Here is a 19,452-nt window from a genome sequence, read left to right as displayed (position 1 = left end):
TAGATTCACCGAATGCTTTGATGGAACTCTAATTATCACAATGAATAATCGTAGGATTCATGGCTTGACCAAATATCCCACAAGTAACTTTCTAAGCCAAATTACTTCCCAAGAGGCCATCGCTGCTGCAATGTATTCGGCTTCTGTGGAACTTTGTGCTACTGAAGACTGTTTTCTGCATATCCAAGAAATCATTGCTGATCCTAAACTGAAACAACATCCTGAATTACTTTTTCTATCCTTCACACTTCCACCCCAATCTGAGTCAGTGAACCCATGTAAATCCAAGTCAACTTTTTCATATTTGAGCCCAAGGTTAAGAGTGCCTTTTAAGTATCTCATAATGTGTTTTACTGCAACTAAGTGAATCTCTGTTGGCTCACACATAAACTGACTTAAGGCATTACTAGCATAGCAAATATTAGGTCTTGTATTTACCAAGTACATAAGGGACCCAATCATCTGTCTGTAGAGAGTAGAATTTATAGAAGGTGACTTTGCTGCCGCTTCTTTAAGTTTATGTAAATTGGTCTCCATTGGAGAAGACATAGACTTGCAGTTCCACATTCCAAATCTCTTCAAGATATCTAATGTATACTTTGTAACATACGGATTTTTACTAATTTCATTCTTAAACTAATTGATTTCCAATTCTTATTCACATGACTAAGATTTCCCAACAGCTATATAAACTGAAATAATTCTATATTAGAATGCTATATTATCAAGAATACAATTTGAAAACATTTACAACTAATTCAGCTGAAAGTAAATATTTAACTACCTCTAGTTTTGATTGAAATAAATGGCAGATGATCTTGAAAAGAAATTCAAAATGAAATGAACATTTAACTATCTCAACGTGTTAACTATCTTTAAAATAAACGACTTTTGAACTTGAGTAGAAATACCGAACTTACAAGATTAAAAGATCATACAGATTAATTTGTGAAGCTTCCTCAATTGGTTGTCCAAGCTCTGGCTTTGGTGGGAGGAGAAGCATTGGCATAGGCTTAACCTCCCAGCCGCGGACCATTACTTATCCCCACAGGTTCTAATTTAATAGAACGGTCCTAACTACCTCGAGGTCGGGCTTGGGATGTTCATTGATCCAGTCATCAGAGCATCCAAGTGGGTTGAGGTCCTAACAGTTATTCGACGAAATAACTAAAGCGTTTGGACAACAACAAGATCAATCGTTTCCGGCAAGTCTGCCTAATTCCACCTTGGCCAAGGATTTCATAATGTGGGTTTACAAGCCGATCTCCACCACTCAGCTTCACAACTTATGTCAAAAGTGGAACTTGCATGAGCTAATGCATTTATTATATATATATATATATATAATATGTTTATTGTTTGCTGATATCATTCTTGTATTTTCTTTTTATAGGTTCATCTACATCTCCTTACCATAATCAGGCCATCTAGTTGGTGATTCCTTGATGTCCTCTAAATATCTTCACTTAGAGGCTTTACATGTTATTCACCATATTCTGGCATAAACCTGGTGAATATCTTGGTGCTTACAGTTCATTATCTCAATCTCTGTTACTAAATTTTATAGCAGGATGTATTTGGTTTGTTCTTGAGGAATAAAAGACATCATTTTAAAAAGAAAAGAAAAACAGTTTAATCAGACATTCAGACAGTAAAGGAAGGTGTCTGATTTAATGGCAATGATAATAAAGTAAACAGTCGGTAGACTAGAAACATAACAAACTCCATTGTTTATGACTGGAATATTTATACTTCAATTCGATGATACAAAGAAAATAATTTACTAATTCTAATATGTAGTATCTTAAGTTCTATGCAGCTTTTCTTTATCATAATAGACTGCCGACTCAAGATAGCAGACGTGGTAACAAGGAAGTATAAATAAAAGTAAAACTTTTATAAGAGTTGGATTATCTTACTCGACTCTCTCTAAATCCAATCTTGAGATGAGTCTGCACTTGATATTAACTGTCTACCTTGGCTCAGTGGTTGTGAATACAATCGATTTGACTTTCCAAGCGGATTGCAAGCAGGGCCGAACTTAACCTCTACAAACGGCTAACATAGAGTCTCGGGTTGCAAAGAAAATGAAGGCCGATGATGAATACAGATGCAGGATGCCGAAATAGGATGATGCCGAGAATGTTTAAAGGTTTATTTAATAATCTTAAGCCCGACCTTACGGCTACCATTAGTTACAAGATCATATTCAAATTCTTTATCAAATCGACTAAAAGAAGAAATAGAAAGGAGGGAAAATTGAAAAGAAAAGAAGACAAAGAGTTTTTAAATAATTCATATCATTTATATTTGTTTTATTTTCTTGATTAAGTTTATAGGTACGTATTGGTAAGGTGGCATCGTTGGATTAATACTTTTAATGTAATGGTGCCTCTTTATTATAATTTAACTATGACCATATTCAAGAGAATTAAATAATATTTAAATGATATTATTATTTAATAATTTCTTAAAGGTAAGGTCTTATGTTTTATTTTGTATTGTTTTTAATATATAGTTTTTACTTATAGCTCATGCAATTCCACCATGAAATATGTTGCCAAGTCCTAATAACCTTGCCAGGATGGTTTTAGGTCAAACTTGTCGCTTCTGATGACTGAACCTTATGACCATCTCCTTCCGATGACCTCGTTTCACAATGCTTCCCCTCTCTCTCCGGTCTTCATCCTGTGATCAGTCACAACAATATACTTGCCAAAACATCAATTCAAGATTTATAAATTGTTAATTTAAATCATCAAGTGACCGTTAAGATTTTCATCAATATCATAATAACTGACTTATTCATCATATAGGTACAACGGCTACAATTAATTAACTCCATTTCACATGATCATGAATAAATTAATACAACGGCTAGAATTAACTAACTCAATTTCATGTGATAATTAAATCGATTCAACGACTATAATTAACTAATTCAATTTCACATGAACATGAAGGAATAAGCAACGGCTATATCTGACATGTTATAACAACGACTATAATAAACTACTTCAATTTCACATGAACATGAAGGATTAAGCAACGGCTATAACTAACATGATATAACAATGGTTATAATAAACTAATTCAATTTCACATGAACATAAAGAAATAACTTGGTTGAACGGCTATAATCAGTTTAAAATTTTAGAGCAAAAATTGGGATGTAACATACTTCCCTTGATTAAGTATAATGCTATCAAAATTCTGCCTTACTTCCAGTCCTAGGAAGTAATGAAGGAGTCCAAAATCTTTTATCTCGAATTCTCTATTAGATCTCTCTTGCATTGATCTATGAGATGATCATCACCTATTATTTGTAAATCATCAACATAGAGTATCAAAATTACTATATCATCTTTATCCCTTTTATAATATAGATTTCGATCGGCTTCATTTTTGGAGAATCCTAAGCAGATGAGATACTTATCAATTCTTTCATACCAAGCCCTTGGAGCCTGTTTAAGCCCATAGAGAGCTTTCTTGAGCCTACAAACAAAAAACTTTAGGATCATGAGTTTCAAATCCTTTAGGTTGCTCCAAATATATCTCTTTTATAATCTTTCCATTCAGCAATGTTGTTTTTACATCTAGCTGATGTACTTTCCATCCCTTCAATTCTGCAATAGCTAGGATTGCTCTTATAGAGGTGTATTTGGCAACAAGAGAAAAAGTTTTTTCATAATCAATCCCTTCTTTCTGAAAGAATTCTTTGGCTACATATCTGGCTTTATATTTTTCAATGCTACCATCAGTAGCATGCTTTATTTTAAATATCCATTTCGAAGAAACAACAGATTTTCCTTCAAGTTTTGGAACAATTTCCCAAACATCATCCTTCATAATAGATTGGTATTCTTCTAGCATAGCATCTTTCCAAGCTATATGTTTAATAACATCTGAACCATTGGTTGGTTCTGATTGAGACAAATCATTCATGTTTGTTGTATAACTAGAAAATCTTTTGGGTCTTCTGCTTTCTTTGATTGTTACAGATGGTGCAACAAAGTCTTGTGCTTCCTCTACTATTTTAATGGCCCAAAGTGGTCTTTTCTTAGAATTTTGAGTTTCTTCAAGATCGAGATTTTGAATTTCATCTTCAATTTCTTTAATGTTCCCCCTTTGAGACTCATATTCAGTATTTCTTTCAGAACTAGGTAAGGGAGAGGGTTCTTCAGAACTTAGGGCTCTTTTGAATGCTAAATCTTCTTCAAAAATTACATCTCTACTAAGTTCAATTTTTCCTAACCAGGTATGAAAATCCTATATGCTTTAGATGTTTCACTATAGCCTACAAAAATACCTTTCCTCCCGAAGGGTTCTAACTTAGTTCTCTTTTCTTTTGGAACATGTATATAAACTGGGCACTCAAAAATCCTAAGATGACTTATATTGGGTTTAACCTTAGTAAAGACTTCTTCAGGAGTTTTATCTCTAAGGTAGGAGTGAGGATTTTTGTTTTGAATATCGACAACAGTACAAGAGGCTTCTGCCCAAAGATAATATTCTAGATTTTGATCAAATATCATAGCTCTTGCAGCTTCTATAATTGTTCTATTCTTCCTTTCTACTACCTTATTTTGTTGCGGGTTATAAGGAACTGTATATTCCCTCTTAATTCTTGTTTTTTTACAAAACCTTTTAAACAAATTTGAGGTGTATTCCCCCCCGTTATCAGTCCTAAGAGTTTTAATTTTATGTCCTGATAAGTTTTCAGTTAAGGTTTTAAATTCTTTAAATCGCTTCAGGATTTCTTCTGGTTCTTTGCATTTTAAGAAGTAAATCCAAGCTTTCCTAGAGAAGTCATCTATAAAAAGTATATAGTACCAGAATCCTCTAAGAGAAAGAATAGACATAGGTCCACATAAATCCGAGTGGATTAATTCCAAAACATTGTTAGTTTTTCTAGTGCTATTATGAAATGAACTTTTGGTGTTCTTATCCAGAGCGCATCCTTTGCATATGCTTGAGTGATCTTTATTCAGTTTAGGTAAACCTGTAACCATCTTCTCCATAGTTGATAAAGTTTTGAAAATTAGATGTCCTAACCTTCTATGCCATATTTCATTTATATCTGTAGCTTCATGAATTAAGGCTTGAATAGGTCGACTAGGTTTTGAATTTAATTCATACAAATACCCTTTTCTTTGACCAATCAATTTTGCTTTCTTAATTGAGGAGTTCTTAGCCAAGGTTATGATTTTACCATCCATGAATGTAACATTATGTCCATCATCTTCAAGTGTTGCAACCAAGATTAGATTCCTTTTTATTCCTGGTACATAGAATACTCCTTTGAGAAGAAGAGAATTACCCAACTTTAGTTTCAAGGTGCAATTTCCAATTCCTTTGACGGAATGTGCTGAATTATACCGATGGTGACTTCACCATTAACCTTTTTTGACATATAGTCTAGTGCTTCTTTATATCCTGTAATATGTTGAGAAGATCCATTGTCAATCACCCATGCTTTACTTGAGACTTCATTTGATAGTGCCAAATACAATACACGATTCTTAGGATCATAGTTATCTTCTTCCGTAGTGATGTTTGTATAGTTCACTTGTTGTTTAGAATTCTTAGGGCAATTAGATCTGTAGTGTCCAAACTTTTCGCATCTGAAGCATTTTATTTTGGGTAGATCTTTCTTAGGTTTGTCATTCTTTTGATTACCCCTTTTCTTCTTGAAATGCTTCTTTTTGCCTTTATAGGAATTTGTATTAAGAACATGAAGTTCTTCATCTTCAGTTTTTAGTTTTTCTCCTTTTTTAAGTTTTCTAGATTCTTCCTAAAGACAATCTCCCTTAAGTCTATTGAAGTCAGGAAGATTATCTCTGACACTTACTCCTCGTGTGAATGTTTTCCATGAATCTGGTAATCCATCTATAGCCATCAATGTTAGTTCCGTATCATTAATGATGGTTCCTATACTTGCAAGTTCATTTCTTAGGCTGACAACCCTTAGGAAGTATAAATTCATCGATTCTCCCTTCTTTATTTGTATGTGATTTAATTATCTTTTTAGTGCGAGAACTCTAGTTGCATTGTTAACCTCATATGCATTTAGTAATGCATTCATCATATTAAATGCTGTTTGATGTTTCATTAGCATGGGTAGTATATCATTTTTCACTCCATCTAATATGATTTGAATGGCTTTCCTATTTCCTTTACTCCAGATAGATTTATGAGGTTCAACAGTAGGTTGTCTGGATGCTGAATCAACATATTGTTTTACATCATTTTCTTCAAGAATCATCATGATTGTAAACTTCCAAGCATCAAAGTTTCTTTCCCATCAAACCTGTCCTTGGGTTTGATTGTGTATGCCATCGAAGATAGGAGAATGATGCTAGATATATATCAAGTCTGATTATTTAATTTGTAGAGCCTAGGTTCGACTACTAGAGTTCTGATACCATGTAAAGTTTCTGCAAATTCTTAAGTGAATCAAACTTATATTGTACCTTTCTATGTCTGCTGTAGATAATCTTCAATAAACAGTTTTGTTTGAATGAAATAGTATAATTCTGGAAATGCTTATATTATTTCTGCAATTTGTCTTAGGGCAGTATTGATTTAAGGAGCAGACTTCAATGTGTTGTGTATCCTTAAACCTCAATCACACCCACCTCTTATACCATGACCAAAGGGCATGTCCCCTAAAGGGACATGACCCTCTCTAGGTCGGCCCACATTACCTTCTAGAAATTGGCACTCAAGGGGGATGATTAATGATTAACTAACATAACAATTTAGTTATAGTTTAGTGCATAACAAAAATCATTTCCAAGGATCGCTGCCTTAGCCAAGTGTAATGTATTTAAATGCCCTAGGATGGTTTTCAAGGAGAGAAGAGTAATGTGCGGTCTGCACACTCAGACCAGTATGAATATCACTGTTAGAAGTTTAACACAATCTCTTGCAAAATGCATAAATTTATCACACTTGACACATTGAGCTCAAGCGAGGTCTCTCTTCTTTTATGTAAAGTCAGAGCTTGACTCAAAACTCTTGTCTCTGTACTTCTTAAAGTTCCCTTTCTTCCCTTTTTCTTTCAAAGTGTGAATGCAAGTATACGATCATCTTCATGATGGTTTCTTTGACCATTTCCTCTTGCATCTAATCTACACTCTTCTTGAATGCAATCTGCTCTTAATCTATCAAATTTTGGAAGCTCATCTCTTCCATTAACACCCTGAATGAAGGATTCCCAATAATGGGGAAGTTCATTCATAGAATGCATAACCAGATCTTTATCTAGAAATGTTTCACCAATTGCACTAAGTTGGTCCTTTCTGTAATTTATATAAAATATGAGATCACAGATTCACCTCTTGCCATCTTAACATGCAATAGTTGATGCCTCAGTGCAAGACCTCTGCTGGTATTGTTAAACTAATGTAAATACTTGAACATCTCCTTAGCTGATTCCAATTTTGAGATGACAGGAACCAAATGATCTTTGACTGAATCAATCATAATCTTTTTAGCTAGAATCTTGTTCTTCTTCCACTGAATTTTTCCAGCATCATTGACATATTCCAAAAGATCATTCTCTTCAAGAGCAACTAAAACCTTGGGCAATTTTTCCAGCATCATTGACATATTCCAAAAGATCATTCTCTTCAAGAGCAACTAAAACCTTGGGCTTCCGTGAAGCAAAACATGATGAGCCATCTAACCTATCTCCAACTTTCAAACCAATTACCATTTTCACATACTGAGAATGACTATTTGAAGAAGAACAAAGAACACAAATGTAGAATACTTCTGATTTTGGATCGAATTATCGTTAGACCTACTCGGATACCATGCTAAGTTTTGAACCAAAAGTAACATAAACTGATATAACACAGAGAAATCAAACTTTACAAGAAAGAACAATGCAAGTATCCTGGGAAAAGCCCTCCTCAGCAAAGGAAATAACCCAGCCCACCAAAACTATTTCCTTTATTGAGATTTTTCAAATCAGATTACAAAGACTCAGCATATGATAATTTCTGTAACACCCAATGATCATACTTGGATCATTGTGATAACACAAATTTATAGTTTCAAGAGATCAATCAAATATAAATTGTTTGATATATGGACTTCTCACACACAATCACGCATATGATGTCTACTGACCAGTAATCACCTTCACATCAGCAATAGTAATATGTCTGGATTTTGTTCACCAAATAACTAAATATAATATTTCTATCAAACCTGTCAACATAGCTTTCTATAAACCAGATGCACACTCCACACAAAAATATTAAAACTGACAACTGATAATAAAAGCTACCTCAACCTCATTCTTGAATAATATCAAATATACAGCTATCATTACGATAGCGTATATGCTGATGACACTTCAGTGACAATATTAAAACTGATATTAATATATGCTGACGCAGCCAGACTTCAACATGATCTTATATATGGAACCGACAACAGATACACGAAAGCTTCCAAATAAACTTCAACCGTGATGATACGAGGGCAACAGAAATCCAATAGACACAATAATACGAGAATGAACTGGTAAACAACGAATTTATAATCCACTGCAGATAATGCCAAGTCAATAAATGCACAGTATCCGCAATAGGAAGAATAGGCTCTGGTGGTGACAGCAATAGAGAAGATGGAAATGATAAATATGAACATAGGTGATATTCGCCAAAGCTGGAGAAGTATATTAGCAACACATATAAACCTTGAACAGAAAGCACAAACATGAATGACTAGATATAAGAAGCCTCCAAAATGGATCTAAAGAAGGTATACAGCAGCAAGCATGACCACATCTAAAACTTGAAAATCAACACAGGTCTACCTCTATCACATCTACCAAGGAATCAACAAAACAACATTCAAATCTAAGTTGCAGATGTAGAAATATTTAGTAATATCACATAAACTGGCAGAGATATAAAAGGCAGGTTTAAGGACATATATAGAGGAGGAATGATGTGTTCCTTAATTATCTGGCATTCCCGTTTTAAATATTTGAAGTTGTTTTAATTTTTTAATTTAGAGCCAGATTCCACAAATGTTTTAGAGTTTAGGTGCATCATTTGACTAACTGTGAGGACTTGAAGAAGATATGGGATTGTTTTTGGTCTGCTTTGTGTTGAGAGTCATTATCATAGTTAGCAGACTTAGGGAGTAACTGGTGATCCATTTAGTTTTATGGTGAATTTTTGATGATTGTTTAGGGAGTGCTCATTTGGTGTTTGACTTCTCTGAGCCCTTCAATTGTGTTGTGTCCAATTCAATTTTATTTACTAGCTGACAGTCACAAATTAAGCACACCAATTTATATCATGGAACATTGTATGTAGATTTTGTAGGCCATCATTGAAGCAATGAAAGCAATGCTAAGCATAGGATGATGTATTCTTTTGTATATAATATGCTTCAAGCCTAAGCTGCATGGACAAAGCCTAAAGCATTGAACTTTAAAAAGAAGGTATACATGGTCACATATATCATTATAAATAATGCAAATGATTCCCAGCGCAAGACATATTTCTAATACTTTATTTTTTGTCATACTGTTTGGTCATTGCACCTTTAAATCTAATACTGTCATTCAATTCTACAGAAAATTGGTATGTTGAAGGAATCTCTTAGAGACTGCAGCCGTGCTATTAAGTTCCATCCATCTCACTCAAAGGTAATGCTATTTTAATTTTTTTGATAGAACTCATCATTTAAGCATTGGAAAAACTTTATGTTTTTAGAAAACTTGAATTTACTGCCGTTGTACTTAGCAAGTAGTTAAACTACATTTGTTATAACTGAAAATACTAAAAACTATTTCAGTTCATTTCAAGTGTGTTAACTCTATGAAATCTAGAATATTATTTAAACATATCCAGATCTTAACTTCAGTTCAGTTTTATTAATGATTAGAATCATATTGTGGTTTAACTTTAATATTTTGACCATCACAGGCATGGTATTGTAAAGGACAGGCAAATGCTGGCTTACAGAATTTTGAAGATGCCATCAATGATATGCATACAGCTCTTGAATTTGAGGAATCTTCTCTAGGAAAGAAACAAGTCAGATGTGAAATTGAAAGTGTAGTGGAACAGTCTAAAAGAGCCAAGGAAGTACTAGATTGTCGGAGGGTAACTGATCAAGATGATATTCCTGTTGGAGGTAAGTTTATTTTTAGTACATTGGATTTTCCATATCTTTTACCCATTGAAGTTCAATTGCAAAAACTGAAAAAGCTCATAGTCTACTACTGGCATCTACTTAGAGGATTTCTGCATATCTGTTTTTGATTATTCTTGAAGGATGGATTATAAGAGGTTTAATGGCCACTTTTTCCTTCTTAAGATTGGTATCTACTACTGTTTTCTGAAGTATGCACACGTTGGAAATATTCTGTTTGACATCTTCACATAATTAATTGCATAGCTTTAGATCATATTTCACATGAAACAAGAAAGAAGTTTGATCCTAAGAGATTGTGTCTTCATGTGTTATTCCAAGGAATTCAAGGCTCTCAGATTCAGGGATCTTACAAGATTTAATATTATCATTCAATGGACTGTAGCTATTAATGCAAAATCCAACATCATTGAATTCAAACCAAGTATTGATTTTTTATCTACTGAAGGCTCAAATTGAGCATGCAGGAGAGAAGGAATTTCAGAGGTTGATCCTCCAGAGAAATTCTTGATGGGAGCATGTAATGCCCCCATTTTCGTGTTCTTTTGTAATGCTATTGGCACTAGCCTTATGGGTGTGTGTCAGCTTGATCAAAGAGGTTGATTAATGTTATCAGTGAGCTTAGATGCTTAGTGGAGTTATTTGGCATTGTTAAATGTAACTTTAAATGAGGTCTTCAAGAATCTTGGAGGAAGTGTCTATTTTTATTAGTAAATCACCTGGTCATGTCTGATTGTCATCTTTCATCATGTCACACATTGGAGGCTTGATTGAAGGGGTGGTAGTTTACCCATCATGTAAAATAATGCCCAAAGAGGGTCGGATCCCAGCCCAGTTTGGGCAGTCCACTTGCAAGTCTACTCCACAATTCAACACATAGTCATTTCCGGCTTAGGCAGCGGGAGCATGTATACAAAATTTAATTATAACTAAAAGTTATATTTGTATAAATATTGTCAGGATGTTTGAGATCGGTTTCAATTTCATTGGAGTTAAGATGAATAATGTAGATTTTGACGTTTTTCAAATGTAATGTCCCCATTTTTGCTAGCATTGGAATTTGAGAGATTAGCCTATTATTCTGATCCTCGTAGGCTAATTATGGTGGATAAAGGATTTTCTGAGGTAGTGGCTTGGCTTGGGAGGGTCTTGTCTTATCCACAATTTAGTAAGCTATAGGTTGGTCTTTTTTTGGCTTAGATTGGACTTCTTGGGCTTAGTTTTGTGTACTTACTATTTGTGGTAAGTTAGGTGTTGATTGAAATGGACCCTTTCTATTTTTAGAAAGCGCATTTGGTCATTTTGAGAAATACTAGGTGTGATTCCTATTTCAGACAACATATTTAAATGATGAGTATTTTGAGAGTTATTATATTTTTAGTGGCCAAATTATTATTAAATCATCGAATGACTTATTATAAAGTTATAATTTAACTTTATAATTATTACAATAATAGATAAGACGTCTATTATTAGTTAATGGTTATCTTGTAAATATCTTTAGCTTTAGTTTGCTTTCGTTTTTTGCTTTCTCTGGAATAGAATGTTTCTATTCTTTACGATCGTTTCCTAAGGAAACATCGTCTCTTCCTTTTGTATAAATTGACCTTTCGGTCTCTGTTATTAATAAGCAAGTATTTACCAATTACCTTGTAATATGGTATCAGAGCTAAATACTAAAATTTTTTCGGAAAAATTTATAATTTCTTCTTGAAATTATTTGTTTAAATTTTTCCAAAATTATTTCAGCTAATTTCTCCAAAACCCACCTAGGGTTTTTCTGCTTGGAGAAATTCCCGAATTACGGGTCTGCAAATCGCGTGGAAATCGTGGCCATTTTTTGAAGACTCGCGTTTTTGGGGTGAAAATCTGCATGTTTCTGTATCAAATCTTCATGCTCTTAGCCGTCTTAGTCTGTCATCGTGCTCTGGGAAGCAGATTCGACCATTTTTCATCAAGAAATTTGAAGTTTTTTCAAGCTTTTTTCAGCTAGGGCCGCTTTTTTTCGAAACCCTAATTTTTGGGGTCGAATTTTTTTTTTGTTTGGAGATTCTTGGTGTGTTTTCCGAGAGCTCAATTGGGTTGTCGTCCGTTTTTTCTGGGTGCCTCGATTTTCGAGCCAGCGGATTCAGAAAACGACAGTAGATTCCTTCTGGGTTTTTCGAGCTCTCTTTTGGGTCATTCTCTGATTTTTCTGGGTCTTCCGTATTTTTGCCTCGAAGAACGTGCCTTCACAGTTTTTCATTGAAAAACGTGCCATGGCATCTCTGACAAATATTCTGCTCGAGCATAATTCCAAATTCAATGGTCGCAATTATGGAACCTGGAAGCAGCGCATCATCGCAATCTTCGAATATCGAAACACCGATCAACTTGTTCTGGGTGTTAAGCAGCGTCCGACTTCTCCGGGTCCTGATCAAGATACATGGGATCTGAACAATTGAGAGGCAGTAATGCTTCTCAAACTCTCCGTAGCTGATGACCAGCTTTCTCAGATTCCATCCGGCAAGACAGCGGCCGAAATCTGGACACATCTAAAAGGTCTTCATGAGACTTCCGACAAGAGCAGAGCCTTCTTTCTGAAAAACACTCTGTTTTCTAATGTCATGGATGAGCGCACCTCGCTCCAGGCACACTTGAATCGGATTCAGGAAATCCGTGATCAGTTACTTGCCATTGGTCGCAAGATGGAGGAAGAGGATATTGTGGTAATCACTCTTCGGAGTTTACCAAATTCCTATGAGCATTTTATCGAGACTCTCAACATCACATCTACTGGTGTTGATCTAAAGTTCACTGATCTCTGCACCCTGCTACTTCAGCAAGATCGGTGGAAACAACAGTTCGGTAGCAGCTCCAGTTCCACCTCCACTGAGCAAGCCTTTGCTGTGAAATCCTTTCAGAAGGATAAGGGCAAGTTTCAGCAACCATCTCAGCAGAGGTCTTCTGCTCCAGCATCCGATGGTACCAAAAAGAAGAACATTCAATGCAACTATTGCCACAAGTATGGTCACATGAAGGTTGCATGTCGGAAACGCTTAGCTGCCCAGTCTAAGCAATCAGGTTCGCAACCCAAAGCGAACAGTGCAGAGCACATTGAGCAGGTGGAATCTGCCTTTTATGCCTTCATGGCTAAAAGACCTGCAGATTATGTACAGCCATCTGCCTGGTACATTGATTCAGGTGCCTCTCGACATTTCACTCACCGCAGAGGCTGGTTTACTGACTACCAGCCTTATTCAGATTCTGTTATCTTTGGTGGTGGAGAAGAGTACACGGTTGTTGGTAAAGGCAACATTCAAATTCAGTCTGTTGGGAGGAAGCTCATATTCCTTGATGTGTACTACGTTCCAGGGATGGAACTAAATCTACTCTCGCTCAGTCAGTTGCTGCGACATTCTCCACACTTGGCAGTCACCTTGCGTTCACATCAGTGCACCATCACTGATCGGGCGACTAAGTCTACTATTGCAGTTGGTCTTGAGGATCATGGTCTTTTCAGACTTACTGATTCTGGTGATTCTCAGGACTTAGCTATGGCTGCTCGGCAATCTTCCATCAGCACACTTTGGCATCAGCGATATGGGCACTTAAATGTGCATTATCTCTCACAACTTGCTCGGGATGAGCTTGTTCTTGGTTTGCCAGAGATTCAAACCCAACACCTTGGAGTTTGTGATGCATGTCAGGCTGGGAAGCAACATCGCACACCTTTCCCCAGTGGCGATTCTTGGCGAGCTTCTCAAGTACTTCAGCTTGTTCATGCTGATATCTGCGGCCCTATGGCCACTCCTTCTGTTCTTGGGTACAAGTATTTTCTGTTGTTTGTAGATGATTTCAGTAGAAAAATGTGGGTGTATTTCCTTAAAAAGAAATCCGATACATTTATTGTATTTCAGAAGTTTAAACCCTTAGTTGAAAAAGAGTCTGGGAAATCTATTATTACTCTTAGATCAGACAATGGGGGGGAATTTTGTTCTAATGTTTTCTCCAGCTTCTTGGATACACATGGCATCCAGCGCCAGTTCACCACACCCCACACGCCACAACAGAACAGTGTAGTTGAACGTCGGAACAGGACAATCACCGAGATGGCTTGTTCCATGCTCGAACACAAACATGTTTCGAAGCGTTTTTGGGCAGAAGCAGTTAACACTGCAGTTTATCTGTTGAACCGGTCACCCACAGTGGCGGTCAAAGGTAAAACTCCGGAAGAGGCCTGGTCAGGTCGCAAGCCCAGAATCAGTCACCTGAAGGTTTTTGGCTCTCTTGCTTTTGTTTGGATCCCTGATGCTTCACGCACCAAGTTGGATGCCAAGAGTCAGAAACTGATGCTTGCTGGATATAGCAGTCTTCACAAAGCCTACCGCCTTATTGGTGTTGAGACATCTCGTCTCATATACAGCCGCGATGTAGTCTTTGATGAGCAGCGAGGACCATTCATGCCTGTTTCTCCTGTTCCTGATCCAGGAGACCAGCCTATGCAGGTTCATGATTTGGGAGTTCGGCTTCCATTAGGTCCACCTGATGGGAGGGCTCCAGTAGCTCCTACAGCTCTAGTCCTTCCAGTGATACCTGTACAGCCACCTCCGGCTTCTCCTGCAGGATCACCTCGTTTTGAGGATGCTTCACCTGAGTTTGATCCAGATTCTTCTGATCAGGATCCTGCTGATCAAGCATCTCCTAGTACTACTGTTGGTCATTCTCCTCTCCGGCCTAAGTGGTGGGCTAAGACACTTGCTGATCTTCATGATGATGAGCTCATTGATGGGAGAACTGCTCGGAAAAAGAGCAAAACTACAGATTCTGTTAACTTTGCTCTTATGGCCAACATTCACAGTGTGTTTGAACCTCAAACATATTCCGAGGCTAAAGGAATTCCAGAGTGGGAACAGGCCATGCAATCTGAACACCAGAGCCTGCTGAACAACAACACTTGGGTCCTTTCTGATCTTCCCCCAGGGAAGAAACCCATTAGCTGCAAATGGGTCTACAAAATCAAATACAAATCAGATGGTACTTTGGATAAGTACAAAGCTCGTTTAGTGGCAAAGGGCTTTTCTCAGCGTCAGGGCATTGATTATGAGGAGACCTTTGCTCCTACTGCAAAGATGAGCACCATTAGATTAGTCTTAGCCATGGCAGCCCAGTTTGGTTGGAAGGTCCATCAGATGGACGTAAAGAGTGCTTTCCTGAATGGTGATCTCCATGAAGAGGTCTACATGACGCAGCCTCCTGGTTTCAAGGTTGCTGGTAAAGACCATCAGGTTTTCAAATTGGTAAAAGCTCTCTATGGTTTGAAGCAGGCCCCTCGGGCATGGTACATCAAGATTGATACGTACCTCAGTGATCAAGGCTTCAAGAGGAGATCTTCAGACTCAAATCTGTACATCAAGACTACTGACAGTGACATCATCCTTCTGGTTATCTATGTGGATGATCTGATCATCACTGGCAGTTCGGCATCTTTGAATCAGGGAATCAAACAACACTTATGCCAGTCTTTTGATATGACTGACGTTGGGCTCGTGCATTATTGCTTAGGCGTTGAAGTTTGGCAACAGTCTTCTGGTATATTCATCTCTTAGTCCAAATATGCCAGAGCCTTGTTAGACAAATTCCGAATGCAGGATTGCAAACCTGCATCTACACCTATGGAGAAAGGTCTCAAGTTATCAGCCAAGTCTGATTCTCCTTCCGTTGATGATACTACGTATAGGCAACTAGTAGGCACCCTCTTCTACCTATTTGCTACTAGGCCTGATATTAGCTTCGCAGTCAGCTATATTTCACGCTTTATGACAGCTCCTAAGGCTGATCATTGGATGGCAGCAAAGCGTGTGCTTCGTTATGTGAAGGGCACTTCTGATTATGGACTTCTGTATTCTCGGAGTTTTAATCCTAAACTCAGTGGGTTCACAGATTCAGATTGGGCAGGCTCTGTTGATGATAAAAAGTCAACATCTGGATATGTGTTCAGTTTGGGATCCGGTGCAGTCACATGGACCAGCAAGAAGCAGCAGGCAGTTTGTCTCTCTTCTACAGAGGCTGAATATAGAGGGACTGTTAAGGCAAGATGTGAAGCTGTCTGGCTTCGTTGGATGCTTGGGGATATGCAGATGTCACCAGCAGGACCGACTACTCTGTTTGTTGATAACGAAGGCGTTATCAAGTTAGCACGGAATCCAGTCTTCCATGAACGAACCAAGCATGTGGATGTTCATTGTCATTACATACGACAGCTGGTTGAAGACGGGACTATAGATCTGCAGTATGTTCCTACCTCAGATCAGACTGCAGACATTCTCACCAAGCCTCTTGGTCCTGATAAGTTTGTGAAATTCAGAGGACAGCTTGGTGTGTTAGATAGATTAACCATTAAGGGAGGGTATTACAATAATAGATAAGACGTCTATTATTAGTTAATGGTTATCTTGTAAATATCTTTAGCTTTAGTTTGCTTTCGTTTTTTGCTTTCTCTGGAATAGAATGTTTCTATTCTTTACGATCGTTTCCTAAGGAAACATCGTCTCTTCCTTTTGTATAAATTGACCTTTCGATCTTTGTTATTAATAAGCAAGTATTTACCAATTACCTTGTAATAATAATTTCACTTAAGTTGAGGGTTGAGTCATCTTTGGGAGGGGTAATTTATTTAATTAATTATATGCCTAAGCCAAGTATTAAATGTTATTAAAAGAGTTGTGTTGGAAAGTTTCAAGAGCTGAGTTCTTTTGGGAAACTTTTGTAGTTTATAAAGTTGAGTTCTTTTGGGATACTTTTGTCAACAAGGGATTATAAATATGAGTTCATTGTGAAGGAAAAGACATCCGATTGTTTGATTATCTTATTTTGCTCTTGTCGTCTTTGTGATATTTCTGGAGTTATGATTTTCTGTGCCCTTGCTGAAGTATAAGGGTTTGGGATCTACAACTAAAGTATTGTAGATTCGATTCTGAGAATTATTCCGAGATTGCTTGGTAAATTGTGCTGAGATATACAATTTGTCATTTCTTCTATTGTATTACTGTTGCTAAGGAGAATTTCAATTTTTCTTGTTGCTGGAGGTTGTTCTGGAATTTGTCAAGGGTTTCACGGGAATTGTTATATCAAATTGTGTGCTGGTTAATTTGGATTTGGTTGAGCACCCATTTATGTTTGTTGCTAGGTGTTATTTTCTTCCTGCATTTTGGGAGCAATGTTTTCCATATTTGTAGTTGCATTTGTTGGTTGAAGAATTAATTTGCTGCTGCTAGTCTTCATTTGAGAGGGTTTCAAGGCCTATCTTACCTATAAGTTCATTGTTTATAATTTCTAATTTTTTTTGAGTATTGTTGATTTAGATAGTAGGGGATATTTTATCAATTGGGTTGTTGGTATTTTGTGAAAATATTCAGTATCTAAGTTGATATTAAAATCTGGAATTTTCAGCTATATATTCCCTATTTAACATCCAAATATTTGACTTGAAATTATTATTGCAATATCTTTTATTTAATTATTATTGCAACATCATCTATTTTGCTGCTGGATTGTTGTATAAAAAATTGCAAAATCTCAAAAACAAAAAAAGAAATCAATTCTTCAACACAAATTGTTTGAGAGATGCAAAACTCATCACATCAAAAACTTTTAGACTCAACAAAATTTGAGGATTCAACACGTTTTCAACACTCTAACCCCCCACAACCTATCCTGGCTATCTAAGGTCGAATTGGAGCTAGAGAAAGGATTTTATAAAGGTTTTAACTCATTTCATCGCAAATACCTTGATTTCAATTCTATATTCTTGACAGACTTAGCTCAACACTTGCTCGCACCCCAGGCTGACATTACTTTCTAGCAAGTTAGAATCACTCAAACTCATTCTTGGATTTGGTCACTTGAGAATATTGCCAACTAAAACCACCTAAGATTAAGAATTCCTGCTGGTCCTAACTTTGACAATCACCAAATTGCTTTACTTTTCAGATGTTTGACATTTTGTCAAACACTTTGAATGCAAGCTCTATCTCACTGTCTTTTGTTTTCAGATTGTTTTTGCTTGCTTGGAATGGTTTCAAATGAAGTATAAATTCTAGCAAATGTTTATTAAGAAATCCAGGCAAAGAATTGGAATACTGATGCAATTCTTTTTGATCATTTGAATGCATACATATGATCTCTACATGTAAAATGTGCATTTGTGTATGCCAACATGCACACTTGATATCCCTATGCCAACATGCACACTTGATATCCCATAATGATGGAATTTCCTCTACTGACCTGAGATTAATTTTGAGGTTCAGAATTGTTGGAAATTGGCACTCAAAAACAACACATGCCTTGAAACATGAAATCACTATCCCTGCAATTATCAATGCTTCTGCTAGAAAAACTGATCCAATGATTAATGGCAGGCTGTCGTGGGGTTCAATGCAGCCTATAGACAATTGCTGCAATCTGTTGGTATTAAGCCATCCAGCCTTTGCAAGTTTGCAGAGATTTTAAATATAGATTTTTCTGCACCAAAATTCCAAATACTTCTTCAAATCGCTGCATGAAATTCTTCGTCAAATTGATAACTGTAGCAAAATTATTGTCTCTGAATAAGAATATCACAAACACAATTCACTGGTGTATTTCAACCAATTCAAAGCGTGACAACTTAGAAAAATTTCCGATTCTTCCAGCCTTCAAATTCTGAAACTCTTCACTCCAATATTCATCACAAATTCATAAAGCACAAGTAACATAATGAAAAAGAACTCATGTAAGCCTTTTATAACTTTTGTGGGAGAACTCATACTTTTCCAGCCAATGTGGGATAAATACATATACTTTTTTTTCTCTTTAATAATTCATACTCCAATACTTTAATAAATACCTTGGCTTAAGCTTCCATGAGTTAATTGAATAAATGACCCCTTCCAATGATTACTCAACCCTCTACTTAAGTGAAATTTTAAACTCAAACTATAGCTTTATAATAAGCCATTTAATATTTTAATAATAATTGGCCACTAAATTAATAAACATCCCAAAATAATTATCCTTTAAATATGCTGTTTGAAATAAGAGTCACCTATTATTTCCCCTTGTGATCAAATGCACTTTCCAAAAATGGAAAGGCTACCTTTGAATCATTACCAGACTTACCATAAATAGTAAGTACATGAAATTGAGCACGAATAAATTCCAATTTGAGTCAAACAAAGACCAAACTGAACCATATTGAATTATGGAGAAGACAAGACCCTCTCATAACCGAGCCTTTGCCATAGA

General features: G+C 36.3%; 1 protein-coding gene across 4 annotated transcripts in view; it reads left to right on the top strand.

Moving 5' to 3' along the window:
• The window catches only part of TPR9 (Tetratricopeptide repeat (TPR)-like superfamily protein), a 213,803-nt gene that overhangs the window by 49,294 nt on the left and 145,057 nt on the right, over nucleotides 1-19,452 (top strand). For 3 of the 4 annotated variants that reach the window (XM_089798058.1, XM_089798057.1, XM_089798059.1), the window contains 2 exons: nucleotides 9,605-9,676; nucleotides 9,957-10,167. In XM_089798058.1, the coding sequence (XP_089654184.1) occupies nucleotides 9,605-9,676; nucleotides 9,957-10,167 (283 nt within the window). Of the gene's footprint in view, nucleotides 1-9,341; nucleotides 9,470-9,604; nucleotides 9,677-9,956; nucleotides 10,168-19,452 lie in introns of all 4 variants that reach the window. The other variant, XM_089798060.1, reaches the window with a different exon arrangement.

This window comes from Cupressus sempervirens, chromosome 8 (assembly GCF_028749045.1).
Source record: "Cupressus sempervirens isolate cs-2001-9-10 chromosome 8, ASM2874904v1, whole genome shotgun sequence".
NCBI classification, from domain to species: domain Eukaryota; kingdom Viridiplantae; phylum Streptophyta; class Pinopsida; order Cupressales; family Cupressaceae; genus Cupressus; species Cupressus sempervirens.
The sequence above is the reverse complement of the archived record's forward strand: the minus strand, read 5'-3'. Positions and strand labels throughout refer to the sequence as shown.